This window comes from Macaca fascicularis, chromosome 1 (genome assembly GCF_037993035.2).
Source record: "Macaca fascicularis isolate 582-1 chromosome 1, T2T-MFA8v1.1".
Taxonomy (NCBI): Eukaryota; Metazoa; Chordata; class Mammalia; order Primates; family Cercopithecidae; genus Macaca; species Macaca fascicularis.
The window spans coordinates 217,735,308-217,753,858 of record NC_088375.1 but is presented as its reverse complement, the minus strand read 5'-3'; the positions used below and the strand labels follow the sequence as shown (position 1 = coordinate 217,753,858).

Below are 18,551 nucleotides of genomic sequence, written 5' to 3'. Positions count from 1 at the left end.
GCCACTTTCAATCCAACCAGAGGGGTGTTTTGGGTCTTGCTGACCAACCCCCTGCCTCCAAGAGCAACTAAAACAGAGTCATCCTTGAGAGTTATGTTGAATGCTTAAAACCTCCAGGGAGCGGATTTTTTACTACAACTTGCAAATTTAACCAGCCTGGCTGACCGAGCAGTCTTCACTCAGTACCTCGGCTCCATCTCCTGTGCTGGGTACACCCGGGTGACTCTCACAGCTTTGCATATCAGAGCAAAGGCTGAAAACAAATGTTTATATTACAGTACAACCCTATGTAAAATACACAGCCATACAAAGGGGCGAAGGCTGCTTTTTACGTACTGATACGCAGAACTTCTCTCCAGTATAACTATGAAGTGAAAGAGGCAAGGTGTGGAATACTGGGTGGCACATACTACCGTTTGTATAAGAAGGAGGTAGTAGGAGGACAGAAGAAAAGAGTGAAAGAGCCCCGGACATAGTAGGTGTTCAACAAATTCTTGTGGAGCAAATGACTAAATGACCGCCTTGTCCTTCCTCAAAAAAGATAACCCGATGGGCTTCCAGGGGCATCTCCACTGAACTGAAAAGTTTGTAATTGTAACCAAGCAGCTTAACTTTGCATTTTATAACTTTTCTCTTTAGTCTTGAGATGTCACCTTGAAGGAACCTGCAGAAGCCTTTTTCCCTTAACCTTAAAATAGAATCCACGTCCTTCCCTTTCTCACAGTAAAGCCCCTTCGAATTTATCTAACTGTATGCTAGTATTTGAGGAGGAAGAGAAGAAGAAAAGGATACACACACGTTTACTTGGTCATGCATAACATTTATTTAGAAAGACAAGAAACGGATAACAGTCACTACCTCCACCTACAGGTGGGTAAGGGACAGGGCAGGAGGGAGATTCTGAACTTGGAACCATGTGCATGTGGTACCTATTCAAGAGGAAGAATGACCCAGCCTGGGCAACATAACAAGACCCCCATCTCTGCCGAAAAAATGTAAATCCATTAGCTGGGCGTGGTGGTGCAGATCTGTAGTCCCAGCTACTCAGGAGGCTGAGGTGGGAGGACCACTTGAGCCTGGGAGGTCAAGGCTGCCGTGAGCCATGATCACGCCACTTCACTCCAGCCTGGGTGACGGAGACCCTGTCTCAAAAAAAAAAAAAAAAAAAAAAAAAGAGCTCAATCCAAGCTTAAGACATGAAATGAACACAATTTTAAAGTAAGTTATGTAAGTTTCTTGTGCCAGAGCAAGAATTCCTATTTCTTTGCTCTGTGGGCTCGGCTGAGATGGGTAGCAGCTGGTGACGCTGGCTTGATGTATTCATTCCACCAACACTTGCTGTGCCCCCACCCCCGTGACACAGCTGTAAGCAAGGAGCTCACCTTAATCACTGGGGGTTGGGATGCAGGTTCCTGGACCACACCCTAGACCTTCTGGGACCAGGAATTTGCAATGTTAACAAGTACCCTTGATAATTTTTGAAACCACCGGAGGGTTAATAACCACCTGGTCTGGGCAGGCACTGTGGCTCACGCCTGTAATCTCAGCACTTTAGCCGGTAGAGGTAGGAGGATTGCTTGGATCGAGAAGTTCGAGACCAGCGTGGGCAACATGGCAAAATCCGGTCTCTACAAAAAATACAAAACTCAGCCGGACATGGCGGTGCACACCTGTAGTCCCAGCTACTTGGGAGGCTGAGATGGGGAGGATCACTGGAGCCAGGGAGGTTGAGGCTGCAGTGAGCTGTGATTGCGCCACTGCGCTCTAGCATGGGTGATAGAGACCCTGTCTCAAAAACAAAACAAAACCACCAGTCCAGCACTTTGCCGAACTCCTTCATCAATTTCCAGGAGACGCACACCCTAGAACTAAGACCCTAGAGCCTGGGCATGCTGCCACACACTGCCATCCTGACCACTCCCATCAGCTGCTCCCAACTGCCCTCTGCAGATATTTGCCCCGACAGCTTCCAGCTGAGTCCTGCAGCAACATGACCAAGTTGACCACTCCAAGGCACCGACTTCCCAGAGCCCCTCCTCTTCCCAGCTGAAGGCCAGGGATGCCTAAGTAACTGGCCTCAGACTCCCCTGGCCTGCAGCTCTGCCGGCACGAGCTGCCTGATAAATTGGTGATGAAGGGGTTCTGATGCCACCTGCTCCCCCGACTCTCAGTCACCAGGAAGCTCTGAGAGGGAAGATCAGTGCCACCTGGGCAGCTGCTGACCCCTCCCTCTCTTAACAAGGGGGTGGGCTGCACAGGCCTGGGCTGCATAACAGGGGAGGACAGGGTGAGCCCTGGGGCATCTGAGACTGCTGTGCCGAGAGAGGGCTGTGGTGCAGGCCTGAGGATGGTCAGCGTGGAGGGCCGAGCCATGTCCTTCCAGAGTATCGTCCGCCTGTCCCTAGACAGCCCTGCCCATGCCGTTTGTGTGTTGGGCACAGAAATCTGCTTGGATCTCAGCGGGTGAGATGCTGAGAGCTCTGCCAGAGCTGGCAGACAGAGGCAGGCAGGCCTGGGACCCAGTCCCCTTGATCTGGGAGTCGGGGGTTATTTCTCTAGCCTCACTGTCCTGCCACATCTTGGGAAGCCTTGGGTCTCTAGCGGGGGCCTCCCAGTTCCGACCACTGCAGGACTCTGACTCAAATCCTGCCTCTGCCCTGTAGCAGCTGCCATGGACTCTTAGCGAGCCAAGCGCCTTGGCCTCTCTGTCCCCCTGTGTGTGAAACCGTGGGGAGGCTCGTCCACGGGGGGCTGTGAGGAGTGGGCCAGGGAGACTGCGAGATGCTGGAGCCTGCAGGTGGAGGTGACTGACGGCAGGGTCATAATACAACCTCCTGAGTCCCTTGCCCTGGTCTTTTTCCTTAGGGGGATCTTTTGTGGCTCCTCCCTTCTTGGGAGTTGGGTGCTTATTACTAAGATGTAGCTGTGGTAACTTCTGCAGTGGTGGTAGCAGGGTGGGGTTTGGGCTGCAGCTTGTCAGAGAGCAAACACTGGGGTCCTTTGGGAGGGGGTGGTGGGAATAAGGACCCCAGAACACTCTGCCTCAACACCCTAAGGAGAATGAGGATTTGGGAGCCGTCCTCTCCCCCATGCCAGTCCTGGTGACTGAGCTTCCTGGTGACTGAGAGTCGGGGGAGCAGGTGGCATCAGAACCCCTTCATCACCAATTTATCAGGCAGCTCGTGCCGGCAGAGCTGCAGGCCAGGGGAGTCTGAGGCCAGTTACTTAGGCATCCCTGGCCTTCAGCTGGGAAGAGGAGGGGCTCTGGGAAGTCGGTGCCTTGGAGTGGTCAACTTGGTCATGTTGCTGCAGGACTCAGCTGGAAGCTGTCGGGGCAAATATCTGCAGAGGGCAGTTGGGAGCAGCTGATAGGAGTGGCTTCTCCTAGGCTGAGAAGGCGAGTGAGTGTGCCCTGACATGTGTCTCTTACCTGGCAAACCAGATGTGCCCCCCAGAAGTGCCAGTGCTTCACCATCCATGGCTCTGGGAGGGTCTTGATTGATGTGGCCAACACAGTGATTTCTGAGGAGGAGGACGCCACCATCTGGTGGCCCCTGTCTGATCCCACGTACGCCACAGTGAAGATGATATCACCCAGCCCTTCTGTGGATGCGGATAAGGTAAGCCTCAGGGGAAGAGGTGAGGGGCATCTTCCAGGGATGGGAGCTAACACAGCAACTGGGGCTCCCTCCTGGCTGCAGACATGACTTGAGCCTGTGAAACACGTTGTTTTGTATGACTGATCTGATCCAGTGTCTGCAACAGACCAGTGGGGTGGGCACGCCATGACCCCATTTTACAGAGAAACGGAGGCACCTAGAGAAGGTGCCCTGCCAAGTCAGCAACGAGCAGAACTGGGATTCAAGCTGGGCGAGTTCGTCTCAGCCATGCGAGCCCCTGACGGTGATGCTGGGCTGGCTTCCGACCTAGCCGCGCCACAGTCTGGCTTCAAGGTGTTAGCAGCGTAACTCAGACAGGCTTTTGGTGAAGGCAGCTCTTCTGGATGTGGAGACTTGAAAGAGATGTAATAGCTAAGGCGTCCTAAATGCATGCTACATACCAGAGAGCTTGGATCATGTTCTGGGCTGTGGGCCTCTACCATGGCTTTATTTTTTTTTTTCATTTATTTTATTTTATTTATTTTTTTGAGAGTCTCACTCTCATTGTCCAGGCTGGATGCAATGGCACAATCTCGGCTCACTACAACCTCCGCTTCCCAGGTTCAAGCGATTCTTCTGCCTCAGCTTCCCGAGTAGCTGGGACTACAGGCGCCCACCACCACGCCGGGCTAATTTTGTATTTTTAGTAGAGACGGGGTTTCACTATGTTCGCCAGGCTGGTCTCGAACTCCTGACTTCAAGTGACCTACCTGCCTCCACCTCCCAAAGTGCTGGGATTACAGGCATGCGCCACTGCGCCTGGCCTACCATCACTTCACATATGAAGAAACTGAGGCACAGAGTGCCGTATCTAAACCTAAGCAGCTTACCTAGAGTGGGATAGACCCAGGATTTGAGCTTAAGCCAAGCGTGTACTCTTGCCCCTGGGTAAGCTGTCTCCCTAACGGAGTGCCTACGGTGGGGAGGTTTCCCTCCACCTTGTACACAAGGGGGCAGCAGTGGTCTCCTGTGGTAGAAGCAGGTGGCTCATTCAGGGCAGGAGTGTTCCACTTTGGTTGCAGGTGAGAACCACAGGACCTGATAACATCAATACCCAGGCCACACCCCCTCTACCAATTAAAGTGGAACCTCAGGGCTAGGACCCTAGCCTCTGGTTTAAAGCTCTCCAGGTGCCCCCAATGCGGGGCTGGGGATGAGAACCATGATGGAGCAGTTCAGGACTGGGAGAGCTCTTCCTCCCTCCCGCTACACCCTGCAGGACCTACTGGAGATGTCTGCTGCAGAGGAGTAGGGTACACACCCACCTGCACTGTGTGCCCAGGGCAGGCAATTCCCCGAGAGGCAAGTAGTGGACTTAGATAGCAACTGAGCATCTCTGGCAGGGTGTGGTGGCTCATGCCTGTAATCCCAGCACTTTGGAAGGCTGAGATGGGCAGATCACCTGAGGTCGGGAGTTCGAGACCAGCCTGGCCAATATGGCAAAACCCTGTCTCTACTAAAAATACAAAAATTAGCCGGGTGTGGTGGCAGGTGCCTGTGATCTCAGGTTCTCAGGAGGCTGAGGCTGGAGAATCGCTTGAACCCAGGAGGTGGAGGTTGTAGTAAGCTGAGATTGTCCTACTGCATTCCAGCCTGGGCAACAAGAACAAAACTCCATTGCAAAGAAAGGTATCTCGGATAAGAACGGAGGCCACAATAGGTCCCAGTGGAACTCCAGACTACCTGAGAACCATTCTCTGCCCAGGGCTTGGCCTCCAGCACCCTCAGGAGTGGCCAACAAAGAACCTTGACCTTGGAGGACTAAAGCTTCTATTTAAGGACGGGGTGGATCTCTCACAATCTCTGGCCAATGGTTGGGTCTCTGGTTCATGACCAAGACCTTGTGGTCAGGGCCAGTGGCTGGAGTGCAGGTGTCTTTCTAAAAGCATAAAGTAGAGGCGGTGTGGGACACAGGAAAGACTGAGTCCCAATGCTGCTTCCCCACCTGGGTGTCCTTAGCAGCTTAAGCCACCAGAGGCCTGTTTCCCCACTGTGCACCTTATGGAGTAGTGGATGGGACCTGGGAGGGTGGGGTTAGCAGGGAGAACGTATAGTGTGGTTTCAAACTTGGGCTCTAGAGCCAGGCAGCCTGGATCTTAAATCCCTTTGAGTGGTATGGGGTAAGTCCCTCAATCCCGCTGCCATCAGGGATACAGCTCTCACCTGGACAGGTGGTTGCAAGCCTGGCTCTCGACAAGGTTGGCGTTGGGGGTCATGGCAGGTTCTAAGTCCTCGGGGGACTGACTCAGCCCTAAGCGCAGGGCTGTGGTCCCTGTACCAGCTCATGGTGAGACTTCAGAAGCTGTAACACCAGACCAAGGTCACAGGCCTAGACTCAGCACATTGCCTGGGGCTCTGTTCCTGGTCCCTCCCCTTCAACACCGCCTGTGGGTTCGGAATGCTGTCTCCACAGGTCTCCATCACGTACTATGGGCCCAATGAGGATGCCCCCGTGGGCACAGCTCTGGTGTACCTCACTGGCATTGGTGAGTGTTGCTCCAACTGGGAGCCTGGGGCCCAGCCCACTGCTTGGGTGGGGGAAAGGGTGGGATTGCAAGAGGAGCCAAAAAGGATTCTCCCCATAACAAGATGCTTCCTGTGGGCCCCAGGAACTCCTGAACAAACTCCTAAATGGATTCATTTGAGATACCCACTCACACGCCCTCCTTGACGTTCAATCGCTGCTCCATCTTCATGCACTGCCGACCTAATTCTGAGAATAGAACAGCCAGAACTTCCGTGTCGCTGCCATCTACCCACCTACGCCTGTCTGGTGCCTACCTTCTTCCTTTGTTACAGTTGACGTGTCTGGTCCAAAGTTAATCTTTGCCTCACTAGATCCTTTCTTCTCATTCAAGAACATTCCTTTGTCAATTCTTACCAATGTAAGAAGCTGCCACCCTTCCCCGCTCTCTAGATCACCCCCATCAACTCAGGAACAAGCTCTATAACATCTACTTTTTCTTTTTCTTTTTCTTTTTCTTTTTTTTTTTTTTCTTTTTTCTTTTCTTTTCTTTTTTTTTTTTTTGAGATGAAGTCTTATTGTCACTCAGGCTGGAGTACAGTGGCATGATCTTGGCTCACTGCAACCTCCACCTCCTAGGTTCAAGTGATTCTCCTACTTCACCGGCTGGGACTATAGGCGTATACCACCATTCCTGGCTAATTTTTATATTTTTAGTAGAGACAGATTTTTGCCATGTTGGCCAGGCTGGTCTCGAACTCCTGACCTCATGATCCACCTGCCTCGGTCTCTCCAAGTGCTGAGATTATCAGGTGTGAGCCACTGTGCCTGGCCACAACATCTCTTAAACCTGGTTCTTGGGTTTGTGGGTGTTTTTTTGTTTGTTTGTTTTGTTTTTAAAGATGGAGTCTAGCTCTGTTGCCCAGGTTGGAGTGCAGTGGTGCGATCTTGGCTCACTGCAACCTCTGCCTCCCAGGTCCACACCATTCTCCTGCCTCAGCCTCCCAGAGTAGCTGGGACTACAGATGCCCGCCACCATGCCTGGCTAATTTTTTGTACTTTTAGTGGAGATAGGGTTTCACCATATTAACCAGGACGGGACTCGACCTTGTGATCTGCCCGCCTCAGCCTCCCAGAGTGCTGGGATTACAGGCGTGAGCCACTGTGCCCGGCCTATGTTGTCTTTTAAAGTCTGTTCTCCCACCTCTGTTCCTGAGGAGCCATCTGTGTCCTCAATTTCTCTAGAATCTTCTCAAATTAGACACCTACCACCAACAGAGTTCTTATAGCACTCTAACATCTACAACACTAAGTTTTTGGCTTGTGTGGGGTTTTTTTGGTTTTTTTTTTTGTTTTTTTTATTTGGTCTTGTTGTTTTTGAGACGGAGTCTCACTGTGTAGCCTAAGCTGAACTGGAGTGAAGAGACACGATCATGGCTCATTGCAGCCTCAAATGATCCTCCCACCTCAGCCTCTCCAGTAATTTGGACCATAGGTGTTACATCACCATACCTGTTTAATTTTTTATACAGACATAGGTTTCCCTATGTTGCCCAGGCTCTTCCCACCTCAATCTCCAGAGTAGCTGGGACTACAGGCATGCACCACCAACCCCAGCTGATTTTCTTTTTTTGTTGTTATTTTTGCCCCCATAGAGAGGGTTTTATCATATTGCCTAATGTGGTCTCGAACTCCTGACAAGTGATCCTCCCGCCTCAGCCTCCCAAAGTGCTGGAGTTACAGGCGTGAGCCACGTACCTTCTTAACACACTAGAACGCTTCAGGGATGTTCAACTTATTTTTCCTCCTGCCTGTTCCTTCTCAGAACACTTTGGAGCTCAGAGGAGCTCTTCCTGGTCCTTTGTCCCCCTGCTTTCAATCAGTGAAGTGTCTCGAGCTCAGGAGGCTGGTCACATGGCTCTAATGTTACCTATGGACAGGCTGCTCCCACAAACCCGACTTGGATATTGCGTGACCAGCATGATCGCTTGGGTATCTGACAGATGTCTGAAATGCAAATGAATTCTCTACTCCTGAAAACCTGTTTTTCTAGTAGTCCCTCCATCACAGTAGCGGGTAGCTCCATCCTTCTAGTGTAAACCTTGGCATCACCTGACTCTGCTTACCCCACAGCAGTCTGAATCTTGTGAGTGTTACCTCATGTTTCGCCGGAATCCAGCAACTCATACTCCCAGTGTGCTCGCCCTGGCTCGAGCCCCCATCCTCTCACCTAGGTCACAGCCCAGACCTCCCAGTGGGGTTCATGCTGGCACCCTTGCCCTTCTGACTAGACCTCTAGCCTTGATCCAGCAGCCAGAGTGGCACATCTTTAAGTGGAATATTGGATAACTCCTTCCAACTGCTTCCATGTTGCTTGGATTAAAGCCAAAGTCACTGCCCACAAAACTACACAAGTAACCCTGGGCTGCCTCTGTCTTTACCACCTGCGAATCTTCCCCCTGCGTCATCCTCCTCATTCTGCTCTGGGTGCTGTTGGTTACACTGATCCTTGGCCTTGCCACCTTGGGCTTCCTATTTCCCCTAATGGGTCTTACCCTAGATGTTAACCCAGATTTTCTTGCCTCTTTCAGGTCTCTTTTCAAATGTTAACTTAGGCTTCCTTGATCATCTAAAACTGAAACACCCCACTCCATTCCTTCTCCCATATCCCTCAATGATTATTGCCATTAAACTGATATATCTGCTTGCCCCTCCCCTGGTGCACACATACGTGCTCATGTAAGCTCTAAAGAGACGAGGTCTCCGTCTTGCACGCTGCTAGATCCCTAGGACCTGGGGCAGCCAAGTTCGCAGTGGGCATCTGGTCCCTGAGCATCTGCTGGCCAGGTGCTGATGACGTAACAGGAAACAAGTCCCACATTTGTGGCCCTGATGTTCCAGTTAAGAATCAGGATGTCAAGAGCTGTGAACAAAAGACCACACTAGAGCCACATGGTTGTCCCCTGTGTGGTGGAACGGATGGGAGCTGGTATGCTAAGGCGGCGGGGCAGTCCCTATGACAGTACCTGGGCAAAAACCTAGATCCTTAAGTGTGTTTTTTTGTGTAGGGGGGAGGGGGGTTGTTTTTGGGTTTTTTGTTTTGTTTTGAGATGGAGCCTCACTCTGTCACCCAGGCTGGAGTGCAGTGGCATGATCTCTGCTCACTGCAATCTCCACTTCCTGGGTTCAAGTGATTCTCCTGCCTCAGCTTCCTGAGTAGCTGAAACTACAGGCACCGGCCACCATAGCTGGCTAATTTTTGTATTTTTGGTAGAGACAAGGTTTTGCCGTGTTGGTCAGTCTGGTCTTGAACTCCTGATCTCAGGTGATCTGCCTGCGTCGGCCTCCCAAAGTGCTGGGGTTACAGGCGTGAGCCACCGTGCCCAGCTAATCCTTAAGTTTTAAAGGGGCTTAGAATTGTCACGTATTGAAATTTTTTCTTTTTTTAGACAGAATCTTGCTCTGTCACCCAGGCTGGAGTGCAGTGGTGTGATCTCAGTTCACTGCAACCTCCACCTCCCAAGCTCAAGTGACACTCCTGCCTCAGCCTCCCAAGAGGCTAGGACTACAGGTGCCCTCCACGATGCCCAGCTAATTTTTGTATCTTTGGTAGAGATGAGGTTTCACCATGTTGCCCAGGCTGGTCTCGAACTCCTGACCTCAAGTGATCTATTCACCTCAGCCTCCCGAAGCGTTGGGATTACAGGAGTGAGCCACTGTGCCCGGCCATATTAAGACTTTCCTATGTCTTGGAGCATAAAGTTGTCCAGAAGGCTAGAGAGGTAGACTTTGCAAGTAAGAATCACTTGAGTAGAGGCCGAAAGGCATGAGATGGCATGAGGACCATGATGGGCTTGTTTTGTGAGTTCCCGGGAAGTTTGGGGTAGACATGTGACTACTTGGACCTCTCTAGGCTTGCTGATATGAAGTGTGAAGCTGTCACCTTTGAGGATGCTTTCTGCTTCTAAACTGATAGCATGCCAGAAAGGCTGGATGCCCTGATGCCAGCCTTGGGCAGCCCCGCAGGAGATACCCTGTAACTTTGAGGTTCCATCTGGCAGGTCTAGGTGGCTGGGACACCCTTTTCTTTTTCAGAGGTCTCTCTAGAGGTAGACATCTACCGCAGTGGGCAAGTTGAGATGTCAAGTGACAAACAGGCTAAGGTGAGTCTGCCAGCAAAAGGGGGCGGGGAACGGACCCCTATAAGCCAAATCTGCCCACAGGCTCACTTGCTCTGACCTTCCTAGTATCTAGCCAAACTGCTGTAACATTGCTGATGGATTAGATATGGGGGGGCGGGGAGCAAAACTCATGGTACAAGTCAGAGCTGATTAAATTATTTTTCTTTTGTGAGGTTTTTGTGTTTTTTTTGTTTTTTGTTTTTGATGGAATCTCCCTCTGTCACGCAGACTGGAGTACAGTGGCATGATCTCAGCTCACTGCAACCTCTGCCTCCCAGGTTCAAGCAATTCTTCTGCCTCAGCCTCTCAGTAGCTGGGGTTACAAGCGTGTGCTACCACACCTGGCTAACTTTTTTTTTTTTCCTTTTGAGACAGTCTCACTCTGTTGCCCAGGCTGGAGTGCAGTGGCACCATTTTGGCTCATTGCAAGCTCCGTCTCCCAGGTTCACGCCATTCTTTTTTTTTTTTTTTTTTTTGAGACGGAGTCTCGCTCTGTTGCCCAGGCTGGAGTGCAGTGGCGCAATCTCGGCTCACTGCAAGCTCCGCCTCCCGGGTTCACGCCATTCTCCTGCCTCAGCCTCCCGAGTAGCTGGGACTACAGGCGCCCGCCCCTGCGCCCGGCTAATTTTTTCTATCTTTAGTAGAGACGGGGTTTCACCGTGTCAGCCAGGATGGTCTCGATCTCCTGACCTCGTGATCCGCCCGTCTCGGCCTCCCAAAGTGCTGGGATTACAGGCTTGAGCCACCGCGCCCGGCCTAGGTTCACGCCATTCTGCCTCAGCCTCCCAAGTAGCTGGGACTACAGGTGCCTGCCACCACGCCTGGCTATTTTTTTTTTCGTATTTTTAGTAAAGACGGGGTTTCACTGTTAGCCAGGATGGTCTCAAACTCCTGACCCCCAGTGGTCTGCCTGCCTCAGCCTCCCAAAGTACTGGGATCAGAACTGATTAAACCTCTACCTCACTAAAACAAAACTAGAATATCTGGCAACTCTAGGCACATGTCCTACCCTGGTTGTGGAGTCTCCTAGACGAGAAGATTAGCTGCTACTGCCAGGTGGTACATCTCTTTTCCAGTTTGCCTCATTCCTGATTCTCTGACCCTGAAATATGAGGTAGGTAACTGGTAACCCCGAACCTAGCTTCTTTCCCTTCCTCTTAGCCTCCTTACCTGATGTTACCTTCCTGTGTCTACAGATTCTTGACCTCACTGGTCCTGTTCCATGGGTCCCTGTGACCCTGGAGAAAGGCTTAGCTGGGCTTTTCTGCTATGAGGTGGCATCCAAGAAGCAGAGGATTTACTTGGCTCCTTCCTGAGCCAACGTTCCTATCTCATTTGCAGAAAAAATGGATCTGGGGTCCCAGCGGTTGGGGTGCCATCCTGCTTGTGAATTGCAACCCTGCTGATGTGGGCCAGCAGCCTGAGGACAAGAAAACCAAGAAAGTGATCTTTTCAGAGGGTAGGACCTCAGACTGTCTCTGCCTTTCCTTCTGGGTCTCGGCCTTTGCTGCCCTGCTTCTCAGCAAATATAGATTCCAGACTAATTTTCTCCACCCCCGCCCCCTCCCACCACCCCACACACCCTCTTCCCCAGTCCCCACGCCTGGGCTGATTAAATCTTTTGTCCTGGGTTGTAGATGTGTAATCGGGAAGAGAGGTCACATGGTGCCATGCAAAGAGCACGGGTGGTTACAAACTTATTTCCTAGCTGTGAACTCGAGCACACTACCTTCCCTGATCTTGTTTCCCTATTTGTAAAACAGGGATGATACAGTTGCCCTCCCAAATGTATCAGTTGGCTGACAAGACTAAATGAAGACAATAGGGGTATATGCCCTGCTTTCTAAAAAGCCTCTCGTAGTCTGGGCCAGGAACTTTGGACTGTCTTGGGGAAAAATTGTCTTGGGGCAGGGTGCAGTGGCTCACGCTGTAATCCCAGCACTTTGGGAGGCCGAGGCGGGCGGATCACGGGGTCAGGAGATCGAGACCATCCTGGCTAATACAGCGAAACCCCGTCTCCACTAAAAATACAAAAAATTAGCCAGGCGTGGCGGCGGGCGCCTGTAGTCCCAGCTAGTTGGGAGGCTGAGGCAGGAGAATGGTGTGAACCTGGGAGGCTAAGCGGGCAGTGAACCGAGATTGCGCCAGTGCACTCCAGCCTAGGTGACAGAGCCAAGACTCCATCTCAAAAACAAAAAAAAAATTTTGTCTTGGATCCTGACTTGTGGTTGGGACCAGGGTTCTGGGTCTTAGCTATAGAATGGAATGTCTTGGTTCCTACTGAGGCTGGAGGTGAACCCTCACTGAACTGATCGAGGTAGGCCCTGTTCTGTTTGTGGGGACCATAGGGTAAATGCCATCCTCCCTCAAAAGGAGGCCCTGGGGTTTGCAGCTTGCCTGTAACCACCCAGAACAAGCAGTGAAGTGGTGATGCTTCAGGCCTGGGCCCTAGCGAAAGGCAGGGGGTCCTTGGTGCTCTGTTCAAACTCCCGGCCCTTCTCTACTGCTCCTCCCTCCACCCCCAGAGTGTTGGCCTCCAGACATTCCTTAACCTTTGCTTTGTCTTTTGCCCAGAAATAAAGAATCTGTCCCAGATGACACTGAGTGTCCAAGGCCCCAGCTGTATCTTAAAGAAATATCGGCTAGTCCTCCATACCTCCAAGGAAGAGTCGAAGAAGGCAAGAGTCTACTGGCCCCAAAGTGAGTGTTCTTGTGCCAGCTCCAGCTTTGCCTGCTCTCGACGTGCCAGGCAAGTTGTGCCCACACCTCCTCCCAGCAAGGTCCCCGGCAGAAGCCTGCTGGAGACCTAGAGCTGCAGATGAGAGGCTACCGTGGCTGTACTTGTGTTTCTAGGATTCTCTGGCTGCCACCTTCACCATAGGCTAAGTCTGTACACATGGGTGAGTTATTGCACCCCTAAGCCACTTTCTCCACTTGTAAAATGGGGGTAGCTGTGCCTTCCCTGCAGGCTGGAAGAGGAGAGAGACATATTAGCTGAAACAGTAGCTATTGCCTTACACAGATTAGATCACAGCTCCCAGTGACTCTTCTCAGGAGAATCCATCTTCACTCTAAACCAAGATCCACTATGTTAAATTCCCAGAAATCCGAGGCTAAAACCTAGAGTGGCGGCCATGGTAGCACCTGCATCCCAGCCACCATGCCGTCCAGCACCCATCTTCAGCCCTCCTCTCGCTGGGAGGCAGGTAGCACACCCTATTCTATAGATGGAGGACTGGTTAGGAGGTAGACATGCCCAACTCCAGCAAGAGCCTTGTGAGTCTTTTGACTTTCCTGAACTGACTCGGTACTTAGCGTACCTCTAAATCTCTCGATGACAGCTAGCTCTCTGCTTCTGGAGGGACGTGCCAGCATGCTTTTTGGGGTTTTGTTTTGTTTTTCTTCTTTGAGACAGGGTCTAGCCCAGTCACCCAGGCTGGAGTGCAGTAGTGTGATGACAGCTCACTGTAGACTTAGCTTCCTGGACTCGAGCAGTCTTCCCACCTAAGCCTCCCAAGTAGCTGGTATGACAGGTGTGTGCCACCACAACTGGCAATTCATTTTTCTTGTAGAGATGGGGTCTCACTTTGCCCAGACTGGTTTCAAACTCCTGGATGCAAACAATCCTCCTGCCTTGGCCTCCCAAAGTGCTGGGATTATAGGTGCGAGCTACTACACCCGGCCCAACCTGCTACCTTCTCTTATAAACCATGCTTAGCTTCAGCTGGGCAATGCAGAGAGCCCTGTGGTCTATACTGTGCCCGTTGTCAGAGGGCACCATCTCTGTTGCCAGCATTGGAGAGTATTTCTGCCACTTCCTGGCCTGCACTCTGGGGCCTTGGCTTCATCTTCTACTCCATCTCTTTGGCAGACCATAGGTCACAGCTGGATTTCAAAGTAGCCTGGGATTAGCCAGGAAAGGTAGCCCAGCTTGGACGTGGCCATCTTACATGTGAGCTGGAGTGAGCCTAAGAAACCAGAGGTCTGGGTCTAGTTCAGGCCACAAGCGCTACTCTGGCCCTGGGAAGCCTACCAATGCTGAAGTAGGTGGATTAGGCCAGGCAGGTCTTGGAGTCCGATACTTCATGTAGCCTGCTAAGGATGCCATACATCATCATGTGGATCATAGAGAACTACTGGTTTCTTTGACAAAGCATATTCAGGCTGGGCGTGGTGGCTCATGCCTGTAATCCCAACACTTTGGGAGGCCGAGGCAGACAGATCACCTGAGGTCAGGAGTTCAAGAACAGCCTGGACAACATGGAGTAACCCTGTCTCTACTAAAAATACAAAAATTAGCTGGGCATGGTAGCGGGCATGCCCACCAGCTACTCTGGAGGCTGAGGCAGGAGAATTGCTGGAACCCGAAACGCAGAGGTGTTGTAGTCAGCCCGAGATCACGCTACTGTACTCCAGCCTGAGTGAGACTCAAAAAAATAATTTTAAAAAATTATTCAATAATCTAGGGGCTGGGCACGGGGCTCATGCCTATAATCCCAACACTTCGGGAGGCCAAGGCGGGCAGATCACCTGAGGTCAGGAGTTCGAGACCAGCCCGGCCAACATGGCAAAACCCCATCTCTACTAAAAACTACAAAAATTAGCTGGGCATTGTGGTGTATGCCTGTAATCCCAGCTACTCAGGAGGCCAAGGTAGGAGTGAACCCAGGGGGCAGAGGCTACAATGAGCCAACATTGCACCACTGCACTCCAGGCTGGGTGACAGAGTACAACTCTGTCTCATAAAAACAAAACAAAAAAAAAGCTTATTCGACGATCTAGGGTAGGGCAACACAGCATGTTATGTTTTAACAGGTCCTCCAGGTGACTCTGAAACATGCTAAAGTTTGAACCACAAAAAGAGCAAAAGAGTCTGAAAAGTTTGCAGAGGAATAGAAAGCCAGAATACAGGGTTCTAGAAACAGGCTGGGTGTGGTGGCTCACACCTGTAATCCCAGCACTTTGGGAGACCAAGGCAGGAGGATTACTTGGGCACAGGAATTCAAGACCAGCCTTGGCAACACAGTGAGACCCTGTGTCTCTAAGATAAAAGATTATTTTTATAAAGAACCCTGGCCAGGTGTGATGGCTCATGCCTGTAATCTCAGCACTTTGAGAGGCCAAGACTGGTATATCACTTGAGGTAAGGAGTTTGAGACCAGCCTGGCCAACATGGTAAACCATCTGCTAAAAATACCAAAATTAGCTGGGTGTGGTGGCGCTAGCTTATAATCCTAGCTACTTTTGTAATCCTAGCTACTTGGGAGACTGAGTGGGGAGGATCATGTGAACCCAGAGGCATAGACTGCAGTGAGCTGACATTGCACCACTGCACTCCAGCCTGGGCGAAGTAAGGCCGTGGCCAACCCTGGCAAACGCTGTTGATAGACTAAGATGCCTAAGTCACAATCCTCAGAATGGCAGTCATTAGTGACTGATAAGAGCGGTGAAAAGTCAGGTTGAAATGGGTAGGCACAGTAAATCTAGGCCATGGAAAGAATCCTCGGTAAAGGGAGACTTGTGGTAATTATGGGGGGCTGGCACGCAGTCGAGCATGTCTGAAGCTGGTAGTACATGGGCAGATGTGTAGCTGGAACTGATCCAACAGGGATGGGGAAATGGATCCTAGGGGAAGATCTGAGAAGTTTGCAGAGGGATAGAAAGCCAGAAGACAAGGTTCTAAACAGGCTGGGCGTGGTGGCTCACACCTGTAATCCCAGCACTTTGGGAGGCCAAGGCAGAAGGATCGCCTTTAGGACTATGGAATACAGGCAGGTCTGTGGACAGGAATGAGACAATAGTGTTTGAGTAGTGTTGGTGGCTTGCCTTGAGGTCTGGTCATAGCCTGAAATGAAGCCTTTGGGTGTGATAGTTTTCTCCAGCTCCTCAGGTGCAAGAATGAGCTTTAAAGACCTGGTGTGACCAGAATGGAGGTTTTCCAGGAAAACAAACTAGAAAAGGGTTTGGGAGTGGAGTGGACAGTGTGCATAAGAGAGGATGTAGTGATGGGTTTTTGAGCTCTGAGAAGGGTCAAAGGGAAGTGAGGATGAAGGGTGGGGATCGGTAGGAAGATCTGGGACTGAGACTGGGGACTCGCTGGGGTGGGAGCATAGGTGAGTTAAACAGATCGGAAGGCACTGAGTCTGCCTTGGAGGTGGCATCTAGTCTGTGGTATGACCATTGTAATAGATGTCTAAGGTGGTACAGAACCCGGGTTCATTGAAATAAGGTTGAAGAGAGATCAAAATGTCTGAATGTTCTAGTCCATTGTCAGATACCAGTGACACAACAGCAGTGGAGACAAGTAGTGCTAGAACAATCCACGAAGGATGGAGAGGATGACATCATCCCCAAAAGAAAGGGGTAGCTGGCGTTATCTGATAGTCAGCACTTCATAGGAACTGGGATTCTTGAGGAATAGAGAAATGGCCTGGAAGTGCCAGTGAAGAACCAAGAAGGATACCTACCTTCCTGTAGGTCCAGCAGTACGTATAGCAGGTAGGAAAAAGCTCAGCTCGAATCATCAGTATTGGCTCTGTGCCCTGAGGATCCAGCTCTGGAAGAATAAACCATGTTACCTGCTCTCAGAGCCTGCTACGACAGATGAACAGATAGCCAAGGACCCAGCAGAAGCTGGAGGGAGCCCTTTAAGATGCCCCCAGTGTGGGTAGGGAGAGTTTGAGGTAGCTAAGGCCTCCTGGGCAGCTCTGTGAGGACTGAGGGCAGGAAGGGCCTTCCAGGCAGAGGCAATTGTGCGTGCCTGGGTCGCAGGGCTTCTGGCCTCCCTCATGCTTCTTTTTAATGGGGACAACAAATGCCTGCCTTGAAGGGTCCTGAGGATGTGAGGCCACGAGCCTGAAACACCTACCAGAGCTACTAGCAAGGATAGTAAGCCCACAGCGAAATGTTAGCTATGCTTCAGCTTCAGCTTCACAACAAACTAGCTATCAGAAGGTCCCCCAGAGGGTCAACCACAGGACAGCCAGCCAGTAGCGGCTTGTGGCACACAGTGACCCTCTCACCCTTTCTGCCTGGTGGTGAATCACCCTTGGGTGGAATGGCCACAGGGAGCCCAGGTCCCCGGAACAGGAGCAGACCCTAGGTGTGTGGAAGTTCTTGGGCTGGGTGCCGTGGGCCGGCCGATGCTATAGCAGGTCAAGAGGGCTGTGTCTGCACTAGGAAGCTGCAGGGGTTCCTGGGATTGCCTTGTCTGGTCTTGCCCCATGAGGCCTGGCTCAGGGTTGGTGAAGCCTCTAGGTAGATGAGAAGCAGGAAACCAGCACAGGAATGGTCCTGGTGGGCCCAGTTCCCTCACAGCCAGCAGCAGGACTGAGGCTGGGCCGGTAAGCAGCATCCCCAGGGCCTCCAAGGAGGAGCTGCAGGAGAACTGCAGAGTCCGTCGGGAGGGCTGCTGGGGCCCGGACCCAGGACAGCGCCTGACCGGCGGCAGCCATGGCCACAGCTGCAGCCATCTGCTGGCACGTTGGAGGAGCTAGAGATGGAGGCAGCTGGCAGTGCTGTGCAGAAGGTCTGAGGATGCTACAGTTCCTGGATCTCTTGGGGTTCTGGTGGCCAAGGTAAATCTAGCTTAGGATTCCCTGAAAATAAGTCACCTGGAATCTTAAGCAGAAACAGCCATCATCAGGCCTACAGCTGCCACATCGGGAACAGATAAAGAGGACAGGCCAGGAAAGAGGGAGTTCTAGTGACCCAGGTGGGGGAGAAGCTTGGGTCAGGGTAATTTCTGGCCTAGAAAATGGACAGACTTGGGCTGGGTGCAGTGGCTTATGCCTGTAATCCTAGCACTTCGGGAGGCTGAGGCAGGTGGATTGCCTGAGCTCAGGAGTTGGAGATCGGCCTGGGCAACGTGGTAAAACCCCATCTCTACTAAAAATACAAAAAACTAGCCGGGCATGGTGGTGCACACCTATAGTCACCTACTCAGGAGGCTGAGGCACAAGAATCGCTCGAACCCAGGAGATGGAGGTTGAAGTGAGCCGAGATAGTGCCGCTGCACTCTAGCCTGCTCAACAGAGCAGGACTCCATCTCAAAAACAAAAAAACAAAAAACAAAAACCTTAGGATCTAGTTAGCAAATGACAACTACCACGTGTGGTCAACCTCCTTCTGATCTCTTCTGTGCATGGTTTTGTATTGAATGACCTAAAACTAGGAGACAGTCTTAACATGTATAATCATAAGAACACTTGGTTTCCTCAGAAACCTTGATGGAGGCATAATCCATTC

At 51.4% G+C, this 18,551-nt stretch overlaps 1 protein-coding gene across 2 annotated transcripts in view; it reads left to right on the top strand.

Moving 5' to 3' along the window:
* Positions 1–2,296: 2,296 nt before the first annotated feature.
* Positions 2,297–18,551, top strand: part of PADI6 (peptidyl arginine deiminase 6) — a 30,617-nt gene continuing 14,362 nt past the window's right edge. Inside the window, exons 1-6 of one of the 2 annotated variants that reach the window (XM_005544634.5) lie at positions 2,297–2,463; positions 3,443–3,620; positions 6,073–6,145; positions 10,219–10,286; positions 11,646–11,763; positions 12,879–13,004. In XM_005544634.5, coding sequence (XP_005544691.2) covers positions 2,348–2,463; positions 3,443–3,620; positions 6,073–6,145; positions 10,219–10,286; positions 11,646–11,763; positions 12,879–13,004 — 679 coding nt within the window. In that variant the 5' untranslated portion in view covers positions 2,297–2,347. The remainder of the gene's footprint in view (positions 2,464–3,442; positions 3,621–6,072; positions 6,146–10,218; positions 10,287–11,645; positions 11,764–12,878; positions 13,005–18,551) is intronic. The other variant, XM_065529079.2, reaches the window with a different exon arrangement.